Source organism: Hyaena hyaena, unplaced genomic scaffold, assembly GCF_003009895.1.
Source record: "Hyaena hyaena isolate Hyena2069 unplaced genomic scaffold, ASM300989v1 scaffold_68, whole genome shotgun sequence".
Classification (NCBI taxonomy): Eukaryota; Metazoa; Chordata; class Mammalia; order Carnivora; family Hyaenidae; genus Hyaena; species Hyaena hyaena.
Window position 1 is genome coordinate 355,560 of NW_024080700.1, and position 24,505 is coordinate 380,064.

The window sequence follows — 24,505 nt, forward strand, 5'->3', positions numbered from 1 at the left end:
ATAAATTTTAAAAAAATTTTTCAAAGTTTAATGAATTTGAGCTTGTTTCTGCAATCAGATTTATGTTGGTTTTTATGCTTGAAAGCCTACATAGCATTTTAATCTTCAAATTACTGACAGTCACCATCAAAAGAAGTCTCATTTACATAAAGTTGATACATTTTAAAACATTTTTAGAGTCATTCAAAGATTTAGAATTGAAATATTTAAAGGTAAAGGTCTTTTTGGGGGGCAAAATGGATAATCGACTTAAAAATTTGTGAATATATTTTAGCCCAATACTAAAAATAATTGTGAGGGTAATGATTTATGTTTAATATGAGAATTTATGCATTTCAACATTGTAAGGCATTACAGCTATATTCGTTGCTACCAAAACAAGACAAAAGATTTAAGGGTTTGGGTTCCTTCTGTCAAGAACGTACCTCTCAGTCTTCCCATATCATCACTCTGGACTAGGTAGTCCTATCTTCGTTAGTCTGGTTATGCTCCTTGGGAACTCCTGCAACAGCTCCATCTGAAGATTGGCAGCTGTTCACTTTTCAGCAAGCTCTTAAAGCAGATATTGAGGTGATAGAGGATCTCATCCTGTGTACTTGTCCTGGATACTTCCTATTGATCACCTGATGTTATCAGAGGGTAGGACTGGTTTGAGATGCTCTCTGGAGCTAAAGACTGTCTTGAGGGCTTAGAAGATTCTTATCTTTGATCCATCTCCTGCCCATTAGAGGTCTACCCTTTTCAGAAAGCTCTGTTATAGCCGTGGCCTAACTTTTACAAATAGAGAGGAGGGGGAAGCATAAAGTATCAGTCACTTGTTCAGGTTTATCTAGTCTTGTGTTCTGTGTAGTTGCTGGTCCTGTGGGTTTAAATTTGGATTATTATTATTTTTAATATTTTATTTTTGAGAGAGAGAGAGACAGCATGAGCAGGGGAGGGGCAGAGAGAGACGGAGACACAGAATCCGAAGCAGGCTCCAGGCTCTGAGCTAGCTGTCAGCACAGAGCCCGACGCGGGGTTCGAACCCACAAACCGTGAGATCGTGACCTGAGCCGAAGTCGAACACTCAACCGACTGAGCCACCCAGGCGCCCCTATACTAAACTGTTTTATCTCAAATACTTGAGCATGCATTTCCTGCAAATTAAGACATTCTTAAATAGCCAAACTACAGCTAAGATTATTAAATACTTTTATAGTATCCATTTAACTAAAAAACGTCATTTGTCTCAAGAATATCTTTTATAAGATTTTAATTTTTTTTTAATTAAAATTTTTTTTGCGCATGAGAGAGCACAGAGCAGGAGAAGGGCAGAGAGAGGGACAGGGTGAGAACTTAAGCAGGTTCCATGCTCAGTGTCGAGTTCAGTGCAGGGCTTGATCTCTCTCTCAACCCTGGGATCAGGACCTGAACCAAAATCTAAGAGTTGGACACTCAACCAAGTGAGCCATCCAGGTGCCCCTTATTTTTAATATTTTGAGGAACTTCCATACTGTTCTCCATAGTGGTAGAATCACTTTACAATCCCACCAGCCGTTCAGAAGGGTTTCCTTTTCTCCATATCCTCTCCAACACTGATCTCTTGTTGCTAGCTATTCTTAAAGGTGTGAGATATTTTATCCTGATTTTGATAGGCATTTCCCTAATGAGTAGTGATGTTGAGCACCTTTGCAGATACCTGTTAGCTATTTTGATGCCGTCTTTGGGAAAATGTCTATTTCGTTTCTCTGCTTATTTTTTAATTGGATTGTTTGTGCTTTTTTTTGATGTCCTTACTGAGTTAAAATTTTTTTTTAATGTTTATTTTTGAGAGATAACATGATCAGGGGAGGGGCAGAGAGAGAGAGAGAGAGAGGGAGACACAGAATCTGGAGCAGGCTCCTCTAGGCTCTGAGCTGTCAGCACAAGCGCAACGCAGGGCTCGGACCCACGAACAAGATCATGACCTGAGCAGAAGTTGCACACTTACCTGATTGAGCCACCCAAGTGCCCTGAGGCTTTCTTTTTTTTCTTTTTTTCTTTTTTTTAAATATATCTATCTATATTGAGAGAGAATGTGTGCCTGCACAGCTAAGGGACAGAGAGAAGGAGAGACAGAATCCCAAGCAGGCTCTACACCATCAGCACAGAGCCCAGGGCAGGGCTCAAACTCACAAACTGTGAGATCATGACCTGAGCCAAGATCAAGAGTTGGGTGCCCAAACAACTGAGTTACCTAGGTCCCCCTGTAGGAGTTCTTTATAAATTTAGTATGTTAACCCTTTATCTGGTACATGTTTTGCAAATATTCTCTCTAATTTTGTAGATTGCCTTTTTATTTTGTTGTTTCTTTTGTTGTGCAGAAGCTTTTAATTTTGATGTAGTCTCATTTGTTGATTTTTTTCTCTTTTGTTGTTTGTGCTTTTTGGTGTCATATTCAAAAACATCATTACCAAGATCAGCACTGAACTTAACTTTGTATGTTTTCTTTTTGGTATCAGGTCTTCTGTTTAAGTCTTTGATCATTTTGAGTTAATTTTTGTGAGTGTATAAGATAGAGGTCCACTTTAATTTTTCTGCATGTAGTTTTCCAGTTTTTCCAGCACCATTTGTTGAAGAGACTATTCTTTCCCCATTGGTTGCTCTTGTCTCCCTTATCAGATGTTAGTAGACTGTATATGTGAGGGTTTCATTCAGGGCCCTCTGTTCTCGTGTGCGTGGCTATTTTTGTGCCATACTCTTTTAATTACTCTAGGTTTGTAGCATAGTTGAAAATCAAGAAGTGTGTTGACTCTGAATTTTTTTTTGTTGTTGTTCTTTCTCATGATTGTTTAGGCTTTTGAGGGTCTTTTATGTTTTCATACCAATTTTAGGACTTTTTTTTTTTGTTTATCTGAAAAATGCCATTGGGGCTTTCATAGCGTTTGTGTTGAATCCAGGTGGCTTTGGGTGGCATGGACAGTTTAAGAGTATTAACTCTTCTAATCCATGAACACAGTGTCCTTCCACTTGTTTGTGTCATCTTCGATTTTTTTTTTTTCAACAATGTCTTGTTTTATTGTATGGTCATTAGACTCAGGAAATTATAGTTTTAAAAAAAAGTTTCTGCTAATAATTCCATTTCAAATATAGTATTTTAGGCCTTTAAACTTCTGTGTTTACCACATTTTTTGCACTGAATTTGGATTCCTATTTATTTGACTTACCCAATAATATAAAAATAGCTTAAACTTTTTTATTTAAAAATTATTTTAATGTTTATCTTAGGCAGAGAGAGAGGAAGACACAGAATCTGAAGCAGGTTTCAGGCTCAGTAGGCTGTCAGCACAGAGCCCAACGTAGGGCTTGAACCCACGAACTGTGAGATCATGACCTGAGCCACCCAGGTGCCTTGTAAACTTTTTAAAAAATGTTTATTTGCTTATTTTTTGAGAGAGCATGAGTGGGGGAAAGGCAGAGAAAGAAGGAGACGTAGAATCTGAAGCAGGCTCTGCACCATCAGCAGAGAGCCTGATAATGGTGCTTGAACCCTTGAACTGGAACATCATGACCTGAGCTGAAATCAACCAACTGAGCCACCCAGGCACCTGTAGTTTAAACTTTTTAATAAAATAAGTTTTAAATAAAATAAAAATTTTTTAAATGTTTATTTTTGAGACAGAGAGAGACAGATCCTGAGCGGGAGAGGGGCAGAAGAGAGGGAGACACAGAACCAGAAACACGCTCCAGGGGCTGTCAGTGCAGAGCCTGAGCCCAATGTTGGGCTCGAACTCACAAACCATGAGATCATGACCTGAGCTGAAGTTGAATGCTTAATCGATTGAACCACTCAGGTGCCTCTTAATAAATTTTTATTTATTTTTTAAGAAAAAAAATTTTTTTTAATGTTTTATTTATTTCTGAGAGAGAGAATGAGGGAGAGGGAGTGGGAGACAGCGTGAGCAGGGGAGGGTCAGAGAGAGAGGGAGATGCAGAATCTGAAACAGGCTCCAGGCTCTGAGCTAGCTGCCAGCACAGAGCCCAGCGCGGGGCTCGAACCCACGAACTGTGAGATCGTGACCTGAGCCGAAGTCGGACACTCAACCGACTGAGACACCCAGGCGTCCCAGTAAAGTAAATTTTTAATAAAATTGCTAACAGTAAGCATGAGTCAAATTTCTTTGATTTCTTTTTGTCCTGAAAAATAGGGGCACCTTGGTGATTCAGTTGATTGCGCATTCAGCTCTTGATTTTGGCTCAGGTCATGATCCAGGGTTGTGGGATAGAGCCCTGCATCAGGCTCTGTGCTGAGCATGGACCCTGCTTAAGATACTCTTCCCCCCCCCCCCGCCCCCTCCCTGCCTTCAAATAAAAAAAAAAAAATACATCCACCGCTCTACATTGTATATCAAGGATGTATAGCATCTCTGTTCAGTAATTATTTGAAATAATTTGTTTTCATTGTGTTTTATGTTACCAATTTGACACTCAGGTTTATTTCTCTTTGTATTTGGTTGTATTTTTTCTTTAAGAAAAAAAGTTGTTTAATGTTTATTTTTGAGAGAGAGAGAGAATGAGCAGGGGAGGGGCAGAGAGAGAGGGAGACACAGAATCTGAAGCAGGCTTCAAGCTCTGAGATGTCAGCACAGAGCCCGATGTGGGTCTCGAATTCACAGACCAGGAGATTGTGACCTAAACCGAAGTTGGATGCTTAACCAACCGAGTAAGCCACCCAGGCATCCCTGATTGTAGTTTTTTCTTAACTAAATTTCGAACATGGAAAATAATTACATGGTTCAAAAGTCAAAAACATATAAAAGACATACTTGGTGAATTTTCAATCTGATTTGTATGCCTTCTACCCTTTTCTCCCTTATGGGTAGCCATTTTCATTAGTTTGTGGCTTATCTTTCCTGTATATCGTTTTGCAAAAAGCCAGCTGTATATATGTGCATATATATGAGCAAAAAGTATCATATATAGAAATAACAGTTTTATAATTTTTTTTTTGTGAGCGAGAGAGAGGCAGAGTGTGAGTGGGGTAGAGGCTGGGAGGGTAGGGGAGGGAGAGAGAGAGACAGAGAGACAGGATCTGGAGTAGGCTCCAGGTTCTGAGCTGCCAGCACAGAGCCCGCCATGGGGCTCAAACTCACGAACTGTGAGATCATGACCTGAGCAGAAGTCAGATGGTTAACCGACTGAGCCACCTAGGTACCCCTAGAAATAACAGTTTAAATAAAGGGTAGAATACTGTATACATTGTCCAAGATGTGTATTCTGTCACTGACTCACAGCCATTCCTTCGCTATGATATCTATTGCTGCACTGAATACTACTACTGTACATGCTGTATGTATGAAGGTATGTAGATTTCTAGGACTTAAAAAATTTTAAGTGCACACAAGCTGGGGAGAGGCAGAGAGGAGAGAGGAGTTCCAAGCAACCTCTTTTGCTCTCAGCACAAATACTGATGTGGGGCCCAAACTCATGAACTGTGAGATCATGACTTGAGCCGAAACCAAGAGTCGGATGCTTAGCTATAACTGCACGACCCAGGGGCCCCTCAGATTCTTTTTTTAAATGGAATTTTAAGTGAAAGACTGTCTGTAACCACTATGATTGAGACCTTCTTTTCTCTGCACATTCTAGAAACATAAGATGTCTTTCTGAGATGCATTCTTGATATTCATAGTTCTGTAGCTTTTCACTCAGTGTTATGGGTATTCTTTTATGTTAACATTTAGAAGATTAACTGTAATCCACTGTGCTTGGTATTCCTTTGATTTGATGTACTAGAAACAATTTGTAGTGTTCTAAGAGTAAGAGCCAGCAAAAGAGACTGAGAAGGAGAGACTAGTGTAGTGAAAGGATATTTTAGAAACAAAGTAATGTAAGTCTGTATCTTGGAGGGAATGATCAGTTTTTTGTTTTTTGTTTTTAAGGATTTTTGCCAGTTAGGGTGATCACATGTGTTGGTTTATACCTGTTCTGGTTTAACTTGTTACACCTTTTACTTTCAGAAGTGTTTTGGGGCGCCTGGGTGGCTTAGTCGGTTAAGCGTCCGACTTTCACTTAGGTCATGATCTCGCGGTTCGTGGGTTCGAGCCCCGCTTCGGGCTCTGTGCTGACTGCCGGCTCAGAGCCTGGAGCCTGTTTCAATCTGTGACTCCCTCTCTCTCTGACCCTCCCCTGCTCATGCTGTCTCTGTCTCTCTCTCCTAGAAATAAATAAAACATTAAAAAAAAAAAAAGTGTTTTGGTTTGGTTGACAAATTGTGTTGCCATTCTAATAGATGTAATAAGATAAGGGCTTGGAATTGGTCATAAATGCATTAACTTTTGTTTTTTTTAACTTGTTCATATAATGAAGATTTGGTTTTTGAAACTTGGATTACACTAGTATGTTTATGTATAGCAGTCTTCAGATGTTAACATGGAAAACATGAGGCTTTTTATCAGAAGATAATGGTATAGTCAAAGTACCGAAACCTCAGTTTTAGTAGAGGAATTTTAGGAAGGTTATTCAGTATTTGTTTTGCTGTACGTTATCATAAGTAAAATAAAGTCTGTGCTGTCCCACGGGTAAAATAACAGTTAAAACACACTGGGGTGTCTGGGTGGCTCAGTCAGTTAGGCGTCCAGCTCTTGATTTCGGCTCAGGCCATGATCTCACATTTCATGAGATCAAGCCCAGTATGGGGCTCTTTGTTGACAGCATGGAGCCTGCTTGGGATTTTCTCTCTCCTTCTCTCTCTGCCCATCCCTTGTTCTCTGTCTCTGTAAATAAACAAACAGTGAAAAACTTTAAAAAACAAACAAGCCAGGCTGCCATGGTATCTATTTCATGGTAAAGTTATTCTGTTCCTTTGTGTCAGCCTTTTAAAAAAAATGTTTCTTATTTTGAGAGAGGGAGAGAGAGGGAAAGGGAGAATCCCAAGCAGTCTCTGGGCTGTTAGTGTGGAGCCCAACGTGGGGCTCTTTGTGGGGCTTGAACTCACAAACTGAACCATGAGATGATGACCAGAGCCGAAATTGAGAGTTGGACACTTAACAGACTGAGCCACTGAGGCACCCCAACCTTTGTGAATTTTCTGTACCTTACATGGTGAGTTCTGATTGTAATGAAAGTATGAGCAGATTTTATAGAACATGAAGCTTTGTATAAGTTAAGCTCCTTGTACTCAGAGATTTTTGTATTTCAGCAGCAGTGCTTGGTGAATGCTTAAGAAAAATGTGTAGGGGCTGCTCGGTGGCTCAGTCAGTTAATTATCTATCTGACTCTTGATTTTGGCTCAGGTAATGATATCGCAGTTTGTGAGATGGAGCCCTGTGTTGGGCTCTGAGCCGGCAATGAGGAGCATGCTCAGAATTCTCTCTCCCTTTCCTGCTTGCAAACTGTTTCTCTCTTTCGAAATACATTTTACAGGTGAGCCTGGGTAGCTCAGTTGGCTAAGCGTCCGACTTTAACTCAGGTCATGATCTTAATGGTTCGTGAGTTCAAGCCCTGCCTCGGGCTCTGTGCTGACAGCTATTTCAGAGCCAGGAGCCTGTCTTCAGATTCTCTGTCTCCCTCTCTCTCTGGCCCTCCCCTGCTCACTTGCGCGCTCGCTCGCTCTCTCTCTCAGAAATAAATAAAACATTAAAAAAAATAAATACATAGTACAAAGGGGCGCCTGAAGTTGTGGTTTAATTTTATTTTTAAAATAGATTAATATAGCAGCACTGTGTGGCTCAGTCAGTTAAACATTTGACTGGCTCAGGTCATGATCTTGCGGTCCATGGGTTCGAGCCCCGTGTCGGCCTCTTTGCTGAAAGCTCAGAGCCTAGAGCCTGCCTCAGATTGTGTGTCTCCCTTTCTCTGTCCTGCCCCTACTCATGCTCTGTTTCTCAAAGGTGAATAAACATTAAACAAACAAAAAAAAAAGCTTATGTTTTTTTTTCTCTTTTTTTTTTGTAATACAGAATAGTTCCTCTGACTCAGCCTCTGGTTGGAATTAAACTGATGAGCATCCTGTCATTTTAGCTATGTCGCTGCTTTGGGCTTCTCTTTCTAAACTTGCCTAATACAATTTTCAACATTGTGGGAAGGAATTTGGGTTATGGAGCCCCTATTTGCCTTTAAGACAACCATTCAGATACCTAAAACATACATCCTAAGGTACAACTTTAAGACCAAACTATCTGATTCTGTAGCAGTACATAAGGCTTGTAAAGTTAATAAATGGGATCTTGTAAATAGGTTGTAGATAGATAGTGTGGAAAGAGAAACTGAAAATGTCAGATGAGTCTTTCTTTCCACCTATCCTAATTTTAAGTACTTTTGCTGTTCCTAAAGGTATAGTGTAAATCATTTTGAAGTATAGATAAAGTAGAAATCTTATATTTGAGGTTGTCTCGCTAAACTGCAACTTTTTGGGGGGAGTGGTATTTTCTTTTTCTATTGGCTCTACATAATTTTCAAACTTGGCCTCATTTATAAATAGTGTTTGAGACATTTTAATTTGGTTTTTCCTAAGTCTTTAGGAAAGTATTTCTAGTATTAAGGTTGAGAGATGATGGTGGTTTTACTTTTTTTCCCCTAATAATAAAAGCTACTTTAAAAATCTGATTTTTCTTTTTCTTCTTCTTTTTTTTAAACACAGGTGCCATGTTTCAGAACAGAGTAATACCCCTGGTAAAGAAGAACTGAAGACATTGCACAGACATCAGATATAGGCTAATTACAAAGAAAGCATTAACCTGCCTCTGAGGTGACTAAAGGGGAATAATGGTGATTTTGCGCCGGGCTCGGCCGCCTGCTTCCGCCCCAACCAGCAATGAATCTTGACTCGCTCTCGCTGGCCTTGTCTCAAATCAGCTACCTGGTGGACAATTTAACCAAGAAAAACTACCGAGCCAGCCAGCAGGAAATACAGCATGTAAGTAAACTTAGAAAACAAGTACTAGTAAAGGAGTGAGTATGCATTGGAAGGAAGGTTCTCCTCAGCTTTACTATATGAAAGAGATTTATCCTAGTCCATTTTTTGAGGATTCACAGATTTTAATTTTTCTGTTCAAATTATGAAATAACTTATTTGTTTTGGTCTCTTCCCATTTTTTTCTAGCCACATTTTGAAGTTGACATAATACTTCACAACATGTAAAACTCATCCTTTTAAAATGTGCAATTTGGTAGTTTCCAGTAATTCACAAAATTACTTAATTATCACCATATAACTCCAGAATATCTTCATCTTTGAAAGAAATACTTGACGCTGTGAGCAGTTGATCTTCCATTTCCTCCTCCCTTCAGCCACTGGCAAGCAATAATCTTTCTGCTTTTATGGATTTGCCTTTCTGGACATTTCATATAAATGCAGTCATACCAGACTTTTGTGTCTGCCTTCTTTCACTTATCACACTACTTTAAAGTTTCATCCGTGTTGGAGCCAGTGTCAGTACCTAATTCCTTTTTATGAGTAATAATATTGTGTGAATATTATTCATAATAATGAACAATAGTCATTTCTATGGATATTTCTCATTTACTTCATCAAATACATTTAAATTTGTTTGCATTTTGTGGCTTTTGAGTAGTGTTGGCTTTCAACATTTGTTAATTTTTTGGGTGGATATTTTAAAGTTTTTTTTTAAAGTTTATATATTTTGAGAGAGAGACACAACACAAATAAGGAAAGGTCAGGGTGAAGAGGAGAGAGAATCCTAAGCAGGCTCTGCACTGTCAGCTCTGAGCTTGATGCGGGGCTCAAACTCCCATAACCATGAGATGATGACCTGAGCCGAAACCCAGAGTTAGATGCTTAACTGACTGAGCCCTGTTTTTAATTTTTTTAGTATATACCAAAGAATGGAATTTGTGGGTCATACAGTAACTCTAAATGCTGAAGAACTGCCAGAGTATTTTTCAGAGCACTGGACCACTTTTCAGTTCCACAGGCAATGTATGGAAGGTTTCAATTTTTCCTCCTCTTCACTAACACTTATACCCATTCTAGTGAGCGTGAATAGGTATCTCATTTTGGTAATGATAGATATTGATGTTCAGCATTTTTCGTGTGTTTGGGTATCTTTGGAGAAATGTCATTTCAAAATCTTTGCTCTCCAGGTTTTGCCTTTGACCCCCAATTTTTAAAAATTATTGTTTTCAGGTATAGGTTTGACTTAGCATTTTATTAAATCTTTTTGAAAGTCATATAGTATACCTTCATTTCAATGATGGTATCCCCTTTGCATTAATAAATCAAATGGCATATCATACTTTGAATTACATATGTTGCTAAAATTAAACATACTAGTTGTGTGATAGTAGGTAATTTCTCTGAACCTTATTTTCCTCATCTGCAAAATAAGAAAAATAAAATTTGCCTGCCATCCTTGTTAGGATTTAGTGGTTAAGTGGAACACGTAATACAGTTCTTGTCATAGCATTATTTTTAAAAATGCTAATTCTCCTGTCTCTGCATTATAAATTACGGTTATTATATAAGGTAAGTAGTACACACGTATAAGCTTGTAAATAAAGTAGGTGCCTAATTATTTGAGCTAAATCTAAGAATTAAGAGTTCGTATGGGAACTTTTTTCTCTCGTTTTTGGAGTGTGTGTGTGTAGAAGTTACAGTTTAATTTTATTTTTAAAATAGAGTAATATAGGGGCACCTGTGTGGCTCAGTCAGTTAAGCATCTGACTTTATCTCCGATCATAATTTTGTAGTCCGTAGGTTCAAGCCCCGCGTCGGGCTCTGTTGCTGACTGCTCGGAGCCTGATCCTGCTTCGGATTTTGTGTCTCTCTCTTCTCTGCCCTTCCCTGTATACACTGTCTCCCTCTCAAAAGTAAACATTAAAAAAAAAAAAAGTGAAAAAATAGTAAAATACTTCTCATCCTTTTTTACATAGTGCTGTATGATAGTGTGCTACGTCTTGATTTTTTTTTTTAAATTTACCAGTCTGTTTTAGAAATTATTCCTTAATCCATACATGAAAAGTTTCTTCATTCTTTTAAAAGGCTGTATAGGAAACCATTGTACGGATGAATTACAATTTTTTTCACTCTTGAGGTACATTTAGGTCTTACAATTATTTTTTTTTCTTTTTGCTATTGACAATACTGTCCTAAGATTGTTTTTTACTTGTGTGTTAGTTTATTTGTAGGATAAACTCTTAGAAATTCAAGCTTGGGCAACTCTTCTACTTACTTTTGCAATGGAAAAGCTCAGTTCCTGGGAATTACTCAGTTCCTATTTGCCTTTTTCTCTTGGAGTGTTTCAGTGTACTCGTACATTGAAATATCAGCACGTTTGTATGCTTACAGGGTTTAATGCATTTGATGCTCGTTTAATTAACAGTTCTTTAGTTCGTTTTTCTAATACCTTCACAGGTCCTTTTCGTACAGAACAAAATCCAAGCTTCTCAGTCTGAGTTTCAGGACCCTTTAAGTTTTTCTGACTCTTGGAATTCTCATCTTCGAAGAACCAAATTTAATAACACCTCATCAGTGAAGACTTAATGTCTTTTTTTCCTTTATTTGGATTAATTCTTTAGGATAAATTCTGAAAGCTGTGTTGGTCTGTGACCTAAGAATTTGATGCAGCTACTATTTAAGCATCTGCTGTGTACCACACATTATTTTTTTAGTCATTTTTTTTTAAAGTTATTTATTTTGAGAGAGAGAGAAAGCTCAAGTGGGAAAGGGGAATAGAGAGGAGAGAGAGATTCTCTTGTGATTTGACTGGTTCAGACTCACCAACTCTAAGATCATGACTTGAGCTGAAGTCCATATGTAAATGAATAAGCCTCCTGGGTGTCCCTAGTCAGCTTTTTATTGAAGTAAAATGTATATATACAGAGAGGTTCACAGATCATAAATATGCAAATGAAGGGTGCCTGCATGGCTCAGCTGGTTAAGGGTTGCACTCTTGATTTTGGCTCAGGTCATGATCTATCTCATGGTTAGTGAGATCAAGCCAAATGTCTGACACCGAGTCCCGTGTTGTGCTCTGCGTAGACAGCATGGAGCCTGCTTGGGATTCTCTCTGTGCCCCTCCCCAGCTTGCATGCTCACTTGCACACTCTTTCTCAAAATAAATAAACTTAAAAAAAAAAATATGCAGGGGCACCTGAGTGCCGAAGCTGGTTAAGTATCCAGCTTAGGCTCAGATTGTGATTTCAAGGTTTTCGAGTTCAACGTTGGTCTTGCACTGTGGTGTGGAGCTTGCTTGGGATTCTCTGTGTCTGTCTGTCTGTCTCTCTGCCCCTTCCCCACTTGTGTACGCTCTCTCTAAATAAATAAATTTAAAAAATAGGTTAATTTTCATAAAATGAACACAAATCTGTATAACCATGCAGATCAAGAAAAATGATACTAACGTCTTCGAAGCTTGTTTTTAAGGTACTGAACATATCACTTATGACCCAGCAGTTCACTTCTTTGTATACAATAAAACAGAAATGCATATGCATGTTCATTAAAAACCATGTATTGCAATAGCCCCATGCTGGAAATAATCCAGCTGTCTATCAGTAGCAGTGAGATCATTAAGTGGAACAACATTGATCTTAACAATGTTGTGTGGAAAATGGTAAGCATTCTGTTAGTTCACTCATTCTTTGTGCATACTCAGTTCTGTTACCATTTCTTCCTAGCAACCATTGAAGCACTTATAATAACCATGAAGTATTATTTTTTGATGTGATTTTTATGTCAGTTTTCACATTCTCCTCATAGTAGTGCAGGGTAGGTGGTATTCTGTTTTACACGGAGGTTCAAAGACATTAAGTGTTTTGCCCACTGGTACTGTCCCTGAAAATGGCAGATGTGAGATTTGAATCCACAACATTCCTATGATGGATCTCATTCTTCATGGAGGACAACGAAGTAGAAGGAAATTAGACTGGATTGGAATGTCTTTTTAGTCCAAAGTTTGGCTGCCCCAGACAGCCCCTACTCTAAAATGTCTTCCACTGTGTTGTCAGAGTGACCTTTTAAAAATGTATAGCTAATGGTCTCTGCTGTTTTAAAATCTTTAGTCTATCTCTGTCCCACTCAGTTAAAAGCTCAGATTCCTAAGCTCGCCGTGTGTTGCTTTTCTCTTGAAGCATGTAAGAGGTAGTTTGGAATCCAGGTTACTTACAAGGTTTCCACAACTGTAGAGAAAGGAGACCAATTGGAAACAGAACTGGGCAGAAGGAGAACTGTGGTGGAAATGTTGGTAAACTGTTTGGGGAGTTTGGGAACTAATCTCAAAGTCGACCTACAGTGGGCCCGGGTGGCCAGGCCTTTACATCCTTTATTATCTCCTATTATATGAGATCTACCTCGGGCAGAGCTTTCCCATGCAGCCGAGACAAACTCTGAGGGACCTGACTGCCAGTGTGAGTGAAACTTCCTTGAAATAAGGAATATTGATGGTGCAGTATATCACTTTACCCCAGCAAAGCTCGCCTGAACTGGTCAGCTTAATAGTATACTATAATTGACCTTCAGTTGTGGAACTATCCTCTAGTTAATATCTTTATACCTATAAATGCAATTGAGATGAAAGAAGGGATAAAGTATTTAGTAATTTATTTATTTTTTTTAAAAATTTTTTTTTTTTTTTTTTTTAATTTCTAGGAGAGAGAGAGAGAGAGACAGCGTGAGCAGGGGAGGGTCAGAGAGAGAGGGAGTCACAGACAGAAACAGGCTCCAGGCTCTGAGCTGGCAGTCAGCACAGAGCCCGACACGGGGCTCGAACCCACGAACCGCGAGATCACGACCCAAGCGAAAGTCGGATGCTTAACCGACTAAGCCACCCAGGCGCCCCTAGTAATTTATTTTTTAAAAATATTTTATTATTTTTTTAAAATTAATTTTATTGGGGCACCTGTCAGTCAGCCAACCGAGCCACCCAGGTGCCCCTTAAAAATTGTTGGGCTCAAACTCAGAACCCTGAGATCAGGAGTTGCAGGTTCCACTAGAATGAGCCAGCTCTGCACCCCAGTAATTAATTTTGAAGATAAACGTTAGACTGTTTGGTTTGGCCTAATGATGGAGGTTTTCACAGTGTCTACAAAGTTTTCTCAGACAAGTAAATTTTGTGTCTTTGATAGCATCTTTGCAGGGGGCGCCTCTCTCCCTCTGCCCCTCCGCTGCTTGCGCATGCTCTCTCTCACAAAATCAATAAACTTAAAAAAAATAGTATTTTTACAGCCCCCTTGTATTCTGTTATTTTCAGAATGATTAGGAATTTAGAACTGATGTGGAAGCAGTGTTACAATTTTTGGTTCTGTCTTGATTGCTTTAGGTGATTGGTAAATGTTTATTATATTCTTGAATGCTTAGAATATTCTAGGCTTGCTTTGTTGTGGCTTAGTCTGAGCAGACTTAAAAGCTTGACCAGGAGTGTATTCCCTTTGTAGTTTCTCCTAGAGAGAGGTGATAAAGGAATGTTCATTAAATTTATTAGATATATGGGTTCACTAGACATGTGAACTAGCTAGTATTACCATTTTATAGATGAGAAAACAGGATTAGAATCTGTCCCATCAGTCATGATTGTATGTTATTCCTTAAAGATCAGCCCTTGTAGTTCTTTCATGCATCATTCAGGGGCACCTGGGTGACTCATTCAGTTGAGCCGTCCGACTTTGGCTCAGGTCATGATCTCACGGTTCATGGGTTCAGGCCCCGCCTCGGCCTCTGCTGACAGCCAGCTCAGAGCCTGGAGCCTGCTTCAGATTCTTTGTCTCCCTCTCTCTCTGACCCTCCCCTGCTCACACTCTCTCTCTCTCTCTCTCTCTCTCTCTCAGAAATGAATAAAACATTAAAAAATTAAAAAAAAATTATCATTCATTGTTGGAACACCCTGGTGACTTAGTAGGTTAGGGTTCGACTCTTGGTCTTGATCCCACACTTCATGAAATCAAGCCCCATGTCAGGCTCTGCACTGACAGTGTGGGCCCTGCCTGGGATTCTCCCTCTGCCTGTCCCTCTGCCTGCCCCTCTCCCTCTACTACTGCCACTGCCCTGCTTGTGTGTTCTCTTCTCTCAAAAACAAAAAGTAGTCATTGTCATTATGTGAAAGAAACTGTATAAGTAAAATAGAAACAAATAAAATTTTCAAATCCTCTGTTTCTTAACATTTCTGAATATTTTAATTTTGTCTTAGCATTAAAAATACATGTGCTATAAAAATATTTTATGCTTTGGGGTGCCTGGCTGACTTAGTCGGAGAGCATGGGATTCTTGATCTTGGGATTGTTTGAGCCCCATGTGGGTGTAGAGATTACATAAGTAAAACTTAAAAAAAAAAAAAAAATCTTGTATCTTGTCCTTTAAGTTACAGAGTTTCTGTAAATATAATTTAAAAATATTAAAATATCAAGTTTATTATAATAAAAGGTGATATAAAATAGATTTAAAATTTTATTAAGAATAAAATTTACAGTAAGAGTTTTATTAAAGATAATCTCAAGCACAGGAAGACAGTATATCTTCCCAAATCTATCATCCTTATTTTAAGTCATGACTAATTTTGTTCCAGTCTTCTGTTTTTGTTTTTGTTTTTTTTTAAAGTTTATTTATTTATTTATTTTGAGAGAGAAAGAATGCACACGTGGGGGAGGAGCAGAAAGAAGGGGAGTGAGGACACCAAGCAGGCTACTCAGGTGTCCCCAATCTTCTGTTTTAAAACTGGTCCCATACATAATTTTATTTATTTATATATTAATTTAAACCTAACCACAATGCCAATGTCCTATCTTAATAAAAAAAAAGCATAATAAATTTCTAAATGTAATGTCCAGTGAACAATCAAATTTCCTGTTTGCCTCATCTAAAATATATAATACTTGGGTTTGAATTAGGAGCCAATAGGGGTGCCTGGGTGGCTCAGTAAGCATCCAACTTAGGCTCAGGTCATGATTTTGGGCTTCTTGGGTTCGAGCCCCGCGTTGGGCTCTGTGCTGACAGCTCCGAGCCTGGAGCCTGCTTCAGATGCTGTGTTTCCCTCTCTCTGCCCTCCCCTTCTCATTCATGCTCTATGTCTCAAAAATAAATAAACAGTAAAAAAAAAAAAAATTTTTTTTTTAAATGAATTAGGAGCCAGTAAAATAAACATTTGTCGAATTTGCCCTTATTAAATGTCTTTTAAGATCTGTGGTTTTCTGGGGTGTCTGTGTGGCTTAGTGGGTTAAACATCCAACTTTGGCTCAGGTCATGATCTCACATTTCCTGAGTTTGAGCACAGCATTGGGCTCTCTGCTGTCAGCGCAGACCCTGCTTCAGATCCTCTGTCCTCCTAACCCCCTTCTTAAATACATAAAAACTTAAAACATTTTTTTGGCTTTTCCTTTTTTTTTTTTTGCAAGTGTTGGTTAAATCAGATTGTCTTGTAGCTACCCACAGTGTGGATTTTGCTGATTATAGCTCCAGCATGCTGTTTAATGTGTTCTATTGTCTCCTGTAAGTCAGTAAATTTAGAAGCTTAATCAGAATTTTTTCTTCCCTTAAAACAGTTTTATTTAAAAAAAGAAAAAAAATTTTTTTTGACATTTATTTATTTTTGAGACAGAGTGTGAGCAGGGAAGGCCAGAGAGAAAGAGTGACACAGAATCTGAAGCAGGCTCCAGGCTCTGAGCTGTCAGCACAGACCCTAATTCAGGGCTTGAACTCACAACCATGAGATCATGACCTGGGCTGAAGTTGAACACACAATAGACCGAGCCACCCAGGTTGCCCCTCCTCCCCAAAACAGTTTTAAAGGTGGTAGTATATACTTTTCATCAGGAGGTTTGCAATGTCTGGTTGACTCTATTTTTGTGAATTTTAGCAGGCTTTGTTCAGGATTGTAAAATGATGGTACTCTTGTTAATGCATTTTTGAAATAATTCTGTAAAAAGAAACGTGCCCTTACCAACTATATGGTTATCTGAGGTACAGTGGTTAAAAGAAGGACAAGATTAATGCTTGATTCTGTCTTTGCCAGTTTTCAAAGTGACTTGTTTCCTAGCTTCTTCCAAACATGACCATGAACATGAGTATTTTAACATTCTTTGGAACTCTTTTTTATTTGAGAGAGAGAGAGCACAAGCGCATGTGAGTAGGGGAGAGGGGCAGAGGCGGGGAGAGAGAGAGAGAGAGCACTCTGTGCTGAGTGCAGAGCCCAGTGTGGGACTTGATATCATTTACACTGGGATCATGACCTATGCCAACATTACGAGTTGTATGCTCAACCACTAAGCCTTCCAGGCACCCCAGTAGCTGATGTATTTTTAACATTTGATGTATTTATTTTATTTATTTATTAAAATTTTTTTAAATTAACGTTGTTTATTTTTGAGAGACAGAGACAGAGCACGAATGGTGGAGGGGCAGAGAGAGGGAGACCTAGAATCCCAAGTAGGCTCCAGGCTTCAAGCTGCTAACACAGAGCCCATTACAGGCCGGCAGCTAATGGTTGCTGAAGGTTGAGGAGGCTGTGGCAGTTTCTTAACATCGATCGACTCTCGATCAACTCTTCCTTTCATGAATGATTTCTCTGTAGCATGTTGTGCTGTTTGATGTATTTTATTTGCAGTAGAATTTGTTTCAGAATCATGGAGTCAGTCCTTTCAAGCTCTGCCACTGCTTTATCAACTAAGTTGATAAACAAGTTGATGGTTGATAAACTAAACTTAGTTGTCATTACAATAATCTTCACAGCATCTTCACCAGGAGTAAATTCCATCCCAAGAAACCACTTTCTTTGCTCATTTAAAAGAATCAACTCTTCATCTGTTAACTATTTTTTTTTCTTTGAAAGAGAGAGCGTGCGAGCAAGCGGGGCAGGGGCAGAGGGAGAGAGAATCTTTTCTTTAAAAAAATTTTCTTTAGTCTTTATTGAGACAGAGACAGTGCAAGCAGGGGAGGGACAGAGAGGGAGGGAGACACAGCATCTGAAGCAGGCTCCAGGCTCTGAGCTGTCAGCACAGGGCTCCAACCTACCAACTGTGAGATCATGACATGAGCTGAAATCAAGAGTCCAACACTTAACTGACTGAGCCACCTAGGCGCCCCTCATCTGTTAAAATTTCTGTCATGAGATTGTAGCAATTCAGTTACATCTTCCAGTTCTGGTTCTCTTGCTATTTTAGCACATCTGTGGTGTAGTTCTTCTGCTGAAGTCTTGAATCTCTTAAAGTAATCTGCTGCAAGGGCCGGAATCAACTTCTTTAACTCCTGTTAATTTTGATGTTTTGACCTCTTCCCATAATCATGAATGTTCTTCTTGGATGGCCTCTAGAATGGTAAATCGCCTTCCATAAGGTTTTCAGGTTACTTTGCCTGGATCCATCATCAAAGATGATCATCACCTGTGCTGGCTCTAGCTTCACAAAACGTACTCTTAAATAATACAACTTGAATGTTTAAAGGACTCCTTGATCCACAGGGCTGCAGAATGGATGTTGTGTTAGCAGACCTGAAAACAACAATAATCTCTTTGTATATCCCCACCAGAGCTCTTGGGTGACCAGGTACATTGTCAGTGATCAGTAATCTTTTGAAAGGAAATCTTTGTTTCTGAATGGTAGATCTCAACAGTGGACTTCAAATATTCAGCAAACCATAGTGTAAACAGATGTGCTGTCTTCTAGGCTTTGTTCCATTTTTAGAGCACAGGAGGGTCAATTTAGCATAATTTATAAGGACCCTAGGAATTTTGGAATGGCCAACAAGCATTGGGTTCACCTTAAAGTCGTCTGCTGAATTTGCCCTTAACAAGAGAGCCAGCTTGTCTTTTGAAGCTTTGAGTCCAGCATTGACTTCTCTTTAGCTGTAGAAGTCCTAAATGGCATTTTCTTCTTCTTCTTCTTTTTAATGTTTGTGTGTGTGTGTGTGTGTGTGTGTGTGTGAGAGAGGGAGAGAGAGAGAAACAGAGCCGGGGGGCGGGGAGGTAGAGAAAACAAGTGGGGGAAGGGCAGAGAGAGAGAGGGAGACACAGAATCAGAAGCAGACTTCAGGTTCAGCTGTCAGCCCAGAGCCCTATACAGGGCTCAAACCCATGGCAAGATCATGGCCTGAGCTGAAGTCGGACACTTCACCAACTAAACCACCCATGTGCTCCTGGCATTTCTTCTAATAGAAGTCTGTTTCATCTTCATCTTTTGCTTACTGTAGCTGCCTTCATCATCTGGCCAGATCTTCTGGATAACTTGCTACAGCTTCTACATCAGCCTTTCCTTCACCTTGTGCTTTTATGTTAGGGAAATGGTTTCTTTTCCTTAAACCCCATGAACCGACCTCTGCTAGCTTTATACTTCTGCAGCTTCCTCACCTCTCTCAGGCTTTATAGAATTGAATAAAGGTTGGGGGCTTGATCTGGATTAGTTCTGGCTTAAGGGAATATTATGGCTGGTTTGATCTTCTGTCTAGGCCATGAAAACTTCCTCTATGCCAGCAAGAAGATTCTTATGATTTTTATCACTCATGAATTCACTGGAGTAACACTTGTAATTTTTTACAAGAAACTTTTCCTTTTTAAGTGTTCACAGCTTGGCTAACTTAAGTGCAAGAGGACTAGCTTCTGGCCTGTTCCGACTTTTAACATGCCTTCCTCAACTAACATTAATCATTTCTATCTTTTGATTTCAAGTGAACTATGTTTGACTCTTCCTTTCATTTGAACACCTAAGAGGCCATTGTAGGGTTATTTGGCCTAATTTCAATATTCTTTTGTCTCAGGTAACAGGAGATAAAAAGTGGGGAGCAGCTGGTTGGTGGAGTAATCAGAACACACATATTTATTGATTTATATTTGCTGTCTTAAATGGATGTAGTTCGTGGTGCCCTCGAACAATTACAGTAGTAATATCACTGATTACAGATCATCATAAGAAATATAGTAATGGGAAAATTTGAAATATTGTGAGAATTACCAAAATGTGACACAGAAACAAGAACGAGCAAATGCTATTCAGAAAATGGCGCTGACACACAGTTGCACAAACCTTCAATTTGAAAAACAAAAAATGTATCTTCAAATTGCTGTGAAGTGCAATAAAATGAAGTGTGGCTGTATATCTCAGTAGAGATGTACCATCAGATTAGTGTTTGATGTATCATCAAATTAGTGTTTTAAAGCTATTTAGAATTAGTTGTTGGTATAGTTACACCACCAACTAGATACAGCATTAGGTTCATTGTTTTCATATTACTTTCAATATTTAGGGACTACCGGGGTGCCTGGGTGGCTCAGTCGGTTAAGCGTCTGGTTTTCGCTCAGGTCATGATCTCATGGTTCGTTGGTTCGAGCCCTGCATTGGGTTCTGTGCTGACAGCTAGCTTAGAGCCTGGAGGCTGTTTTGGATTCTGTATCTCCCTCTCTCTCTGACCCTCCCCTGTTCACGCTGTCTCTCTCTCTCAGAATTGAAGAAAACATTAAAAAAAATATTTAGGGAATACCTTTTTATTAAATTTTGCTTGGTAATTATGTAAAATTTTTGTTCCCAAAGTTAAATATGTAAAACAATTTATATTCAAAGAGCAATTTAGCCTTACTAGAAACATACTATATATTGAAATGGATTCAGTTCTTCCTGCCTGTCCTTTTACTACAGTTTCTAGTTCCCCCCAAATATCTTCTGTTTTCATTTATTTCTGTTTTGGCTGTAGATTATTGTCAGATATGTTTTATTTAGAACTTGGATGCTGGTAATGGAGTTCTTTCATGCTTGAGAATGTTCCCATTTTTATTTAAAGTCCAATTATGACTACATATGAAATTATTACATTACGTTTATTATTTATTTTGAGAGAGGGCAAGTAAGAAGGGAGCAGAGAGGGGATAGAGAGAATGCCAAACAGGCTTTGCACACTTAGCACAGAACCTGACGATAGGACTCAAACCTATGAACTGTGAGATCATGACCTGAGCCAAAATCAAGAATTGAATGCTTAACTGACTGAGCCACCCTGCTGCCCCTAAATATGAAATTCTTGAGTCAAGGTTACCCCTAGTTTTTTTTTTTTTTTTTTTAACGTTTATTTTTGAAAGAGAACGTGAGCGACGGATGGGCAGAGAGAGAGGGAGACACAGAATCCAAAGCAGTCTAAAGGCTCTGCCAGCACAGAGCCTGACGCAGGACTTGATCCCACAAGCTGTGAGATGATGACCTGAGCCGAAGTCGGATGCTCAACTGACTAAGCCATCCAGGCGCCCCTTACCCCTAGTTTTATAAATATTGCGCCCCATTATTACTTCAGCAGCATATAAAGTCATGCTTGAATGTCTTTCCTTGTTTCTCTCCTTCCTCGTACATTTTATTTTAGGTAACTAACTCTTCCTACCAGTATCTATTCCTAACCTCAGTATCCCTGTGAATTTTCCTTTTTTTTTTTTTTTTAATTTTTTTAATGTTCTTTTTTTAATTTATTTCTGAGAGAGAGAGAGATAGATAGTGTGAGCAGGGGAGGGAGACACAGAATCTGGAGCAGGTTTTAGGCTCTCAGCTATTAGCACAGAGCCTGACGCGGGACTCCAACCCACAAACCGTGAGATCATGACCTGAGCCAAAGTTGGACGCTTAACCGACTAAGCCACCCAGGCTACCCGCGCCCCCCCGCCGTGAATTTTCTTTTAATTAGAGTTCACTAACTTTATGTGTATGCTGTAGTATTGGTTATCTGCATCAGCCTTTCTTTTGCTATGGTATACCTTTCAGTCTTCCCATTCAGATCTTTATTTCATGGATATTTTTGTTTTCTTTTTTTTTTTTTTTCATGTGGATTGAATTAGATTTCATGTGAATTGAGATGGATTGTTAGGTTATCTTTTTTGAAGATTTTGCCTTAATTTGGTTAAAAAGTTTTTTGTATATACAGTTTTTATCTAAATGTTTATTTTTGAGAGAGAGAGAGAGGGCACGTCCTAGCCTGAGCAGGGGGAGGGGCAGAGAGGAAGGGAGACACAGATCTGAAGCAGGCTCCAGGCTCTGAGCTGTCAGGACAGAGCCTGATGCGAGGCTCCAACTCCCAAACCGTAAAATCATGACTTGAGCCAAAGTCCACAGTCGGCTGCTTAACTGACTGAGCCACCCAGGTGCCCCTGAATTTGGCTTTTAAATGTTTATTTTTATTTTGAGAGAGAACAAACAAGCAGGGGAAGGGCAATGAGAGGGAGAGAATCGCAAGCAGCCTTAATTTTCTTTAAGTAGCATAAGCTTGCTTTCATTTCCTTCTGTTATCCTGTGTTTGAACCAGTCTTTTACCTTTTTGAGGACTTTTCCCCTTCAAAAACAAAAACAGTTCTTATAATATCTTTGATAGTATGAAATACTATTTGCTGAACTCTTTCGTATATTTGGGCAAGTCCTTTCAAATGTATGTTCTTCATGTGTCTTGTTTGTTTATTTCTTTGGTCTGTTTATTTTACAGTTACTTCAAATAAGTTCCATGCTAGGTCTTTGGATTTTTGCTCATCTTTACTTACATGCAAACAAGTCTTGGAGATGCTTGAGGGCAGGGAAGTATGTTGAGGGTAGTCTGCCATTTCTGTTTTCAAATTCAGTAATGGTTACCACTGTCATAGTCTCTTCTTCATTCTGCTTCTGCAGTATTCTCCTTTGGCTAGGTGGTTTGCTCAGAGACATTTAAGTAGCATCTTGAATTTGGTTGTGTCCTCAGCTCTAGCTCCTTTGCCATTCTGCAGTATGTTGGTCATGTTTCTAAATGGTTAGTCTTTTCTTTCATGGCTCAGCTAGCCCCGAGTTCATCATTTGAACAAACAAAAGGATATCGTTTTTTTTTTTTTTTTTAATATTTTTATTTATTTCTAGTGGGGAGAGAGAGAGACAGAGACAGAGACAGTGTGAGCAGGGGAGAGTCAGAGAGAGAGGGAGACACAGACTCTGAAATAGGCTCCAGGCTCTGAGCTGGCAGTCATCACAGAGCCCGACGCGGGGCTCGAACCCACGAACCGCGAGACCATGACCTAAGCGAAAGTCGGATGCTCAACCGACTAAGCCACCCAGGTGCACCTTAAAAGGATATAGTTTTTGAAACAGTTATCAGTCCCAGACATTTTTTACTTCTGGATTTATCAGTTCTTAATAGAAATCTACATTTGACCTGTCATATGAGGTGCTAAAAATGAGCTATCTTCCATATCTCTTTGGGCCACTTCTTTCAAGAGTATGTTTGATTGAAAATGGAAATTAAGTTTTTTGTTATTTGGAAAAAATAAGTGCTGTAGTCCCTCCATATTTGAGTAAGGACTTTGAAAGTTTTGTCCTTAAAATTAATGATTTTTTTTTTTTTTTTGAGAGAGAGACAGCATGAACAGGGAAGGGTCAGAGAGAGAGAGAGAGACACACACACACACACACACACACACAATCTGGGTCAGAGAGAGAGAGAGACACACACACACACACACACACAGAATCTGGGTGAGAGAGAGAGAGAGCTCTCTCTCTCTCTCTCTCTCTCTCTCTCTCTCTCTCTCTGAAACAGACTCAAGGCTCTGAGCTAGCTGTCAGCACAGAGCCTGATGCCGGGCCCAAACCCACAAACTGTGAGATCATGACCTGAGCTGAAGTCGCTCACTTAACTGACTGAGCTACCCAGACGCCCCTAAAATTAATGATTTTCATTAGAACTAACCCTTTATACTTGCTGCATGGTTTTTTCTTGTTCTTTTCAATATAGTAAACTGTTTGAAATATACACAGTATTTTTTTTTTACCAAAGTAACCTAAAGTATTCATAAAGATAATATAATAACCTGTATATATCATTTTAAGACTTAAAAATTATTTAACTAGTGTAAGAAATAAACAAGGATGCTCTATTATTTGGATAGAGTATATTACAGTGTAAACTGTAATCATTGTTATGTATAGAGTTACTGCCTTCAGTTTAAATTTTAAAAATCTGTCACTTTATAACTGTGTAAAATCTTGGGCATAGTTTGGACCTTTGAGGTCATTTGACCTTATGTGAAAGTCACATCTGTAAGTAAATATATAAAATCTTTCTTCACAATGCCTATGATTGAAGATACAGTTCATCAGATAATTGCTACTTTATCAATATTCCAGCAAAAGAAAGTTAATACTAGTTAATAGGGAAATATTCTTGTTGTTTTGGACTATGAAGATTCTTTGACTATCTCGTAAGATTACTTATTACCATTTATGGACAACCTTTATTAGGCATTTCCTTATAATGAGCTAAAATAAATGTTTGGGGCTCTTTCTGTATAAGATGTATTATTTCATGTAACTACCCTTCACACAATTATGTCTTTAATTCTCCTTCATGTTTTCTAGGATAAATAGTGCCCCATTTTTCTAACCATTTCACATGATTTTCTCAATTTCAACTATCATAAATGCACTCTTTGTTAATCGTCCTCTTAATGTGTGACTTCTAAATGAGAATATGTTACTCTAGTCACAGATCAGATCATTACAGAAGTATTGTGGAATGCCTTTGGTATAGTTAATTTATATTTTAATGTAGCCTACAGATTTTGTTATCGGATTGTAATGTAGTTATTTAGCTAAAACTTTGAATTATTTTACTGCCCTCCCC

General features: G+C 38.9%; 1 protein-coding gene across 6 annotated transcripts in view; it reads left to right on the plus strand.

Annotated features, from left to right (window-relative positions):
* Nucleotides 1-24,505, plus strand: part of CNOT1 (CCR4-NOT transcription complex subunit 1) — a 106,161-nt gene that overhangs the window by 16,213 nt on the left and 65,443 nt on the right. For all 6 annotated transcript variants that reach the window (XM_039232616.1, XM_039232619.1, XM_039232617.1 and 3 more), the window contains exon 2: nucleotides 8,600-8,875. In XM_039232616.1, coding sequence (XP_039088547.1) covers nucleotides 8,774-8,875 — 102 coding nt within the window. In that variant the 5' untranslated portion in view covers nucleotides 8,600-8,773. The remainder of the gene's footprint in view (nucleotides 1-8,599; nucleotides 8,876-24,505) is intronic.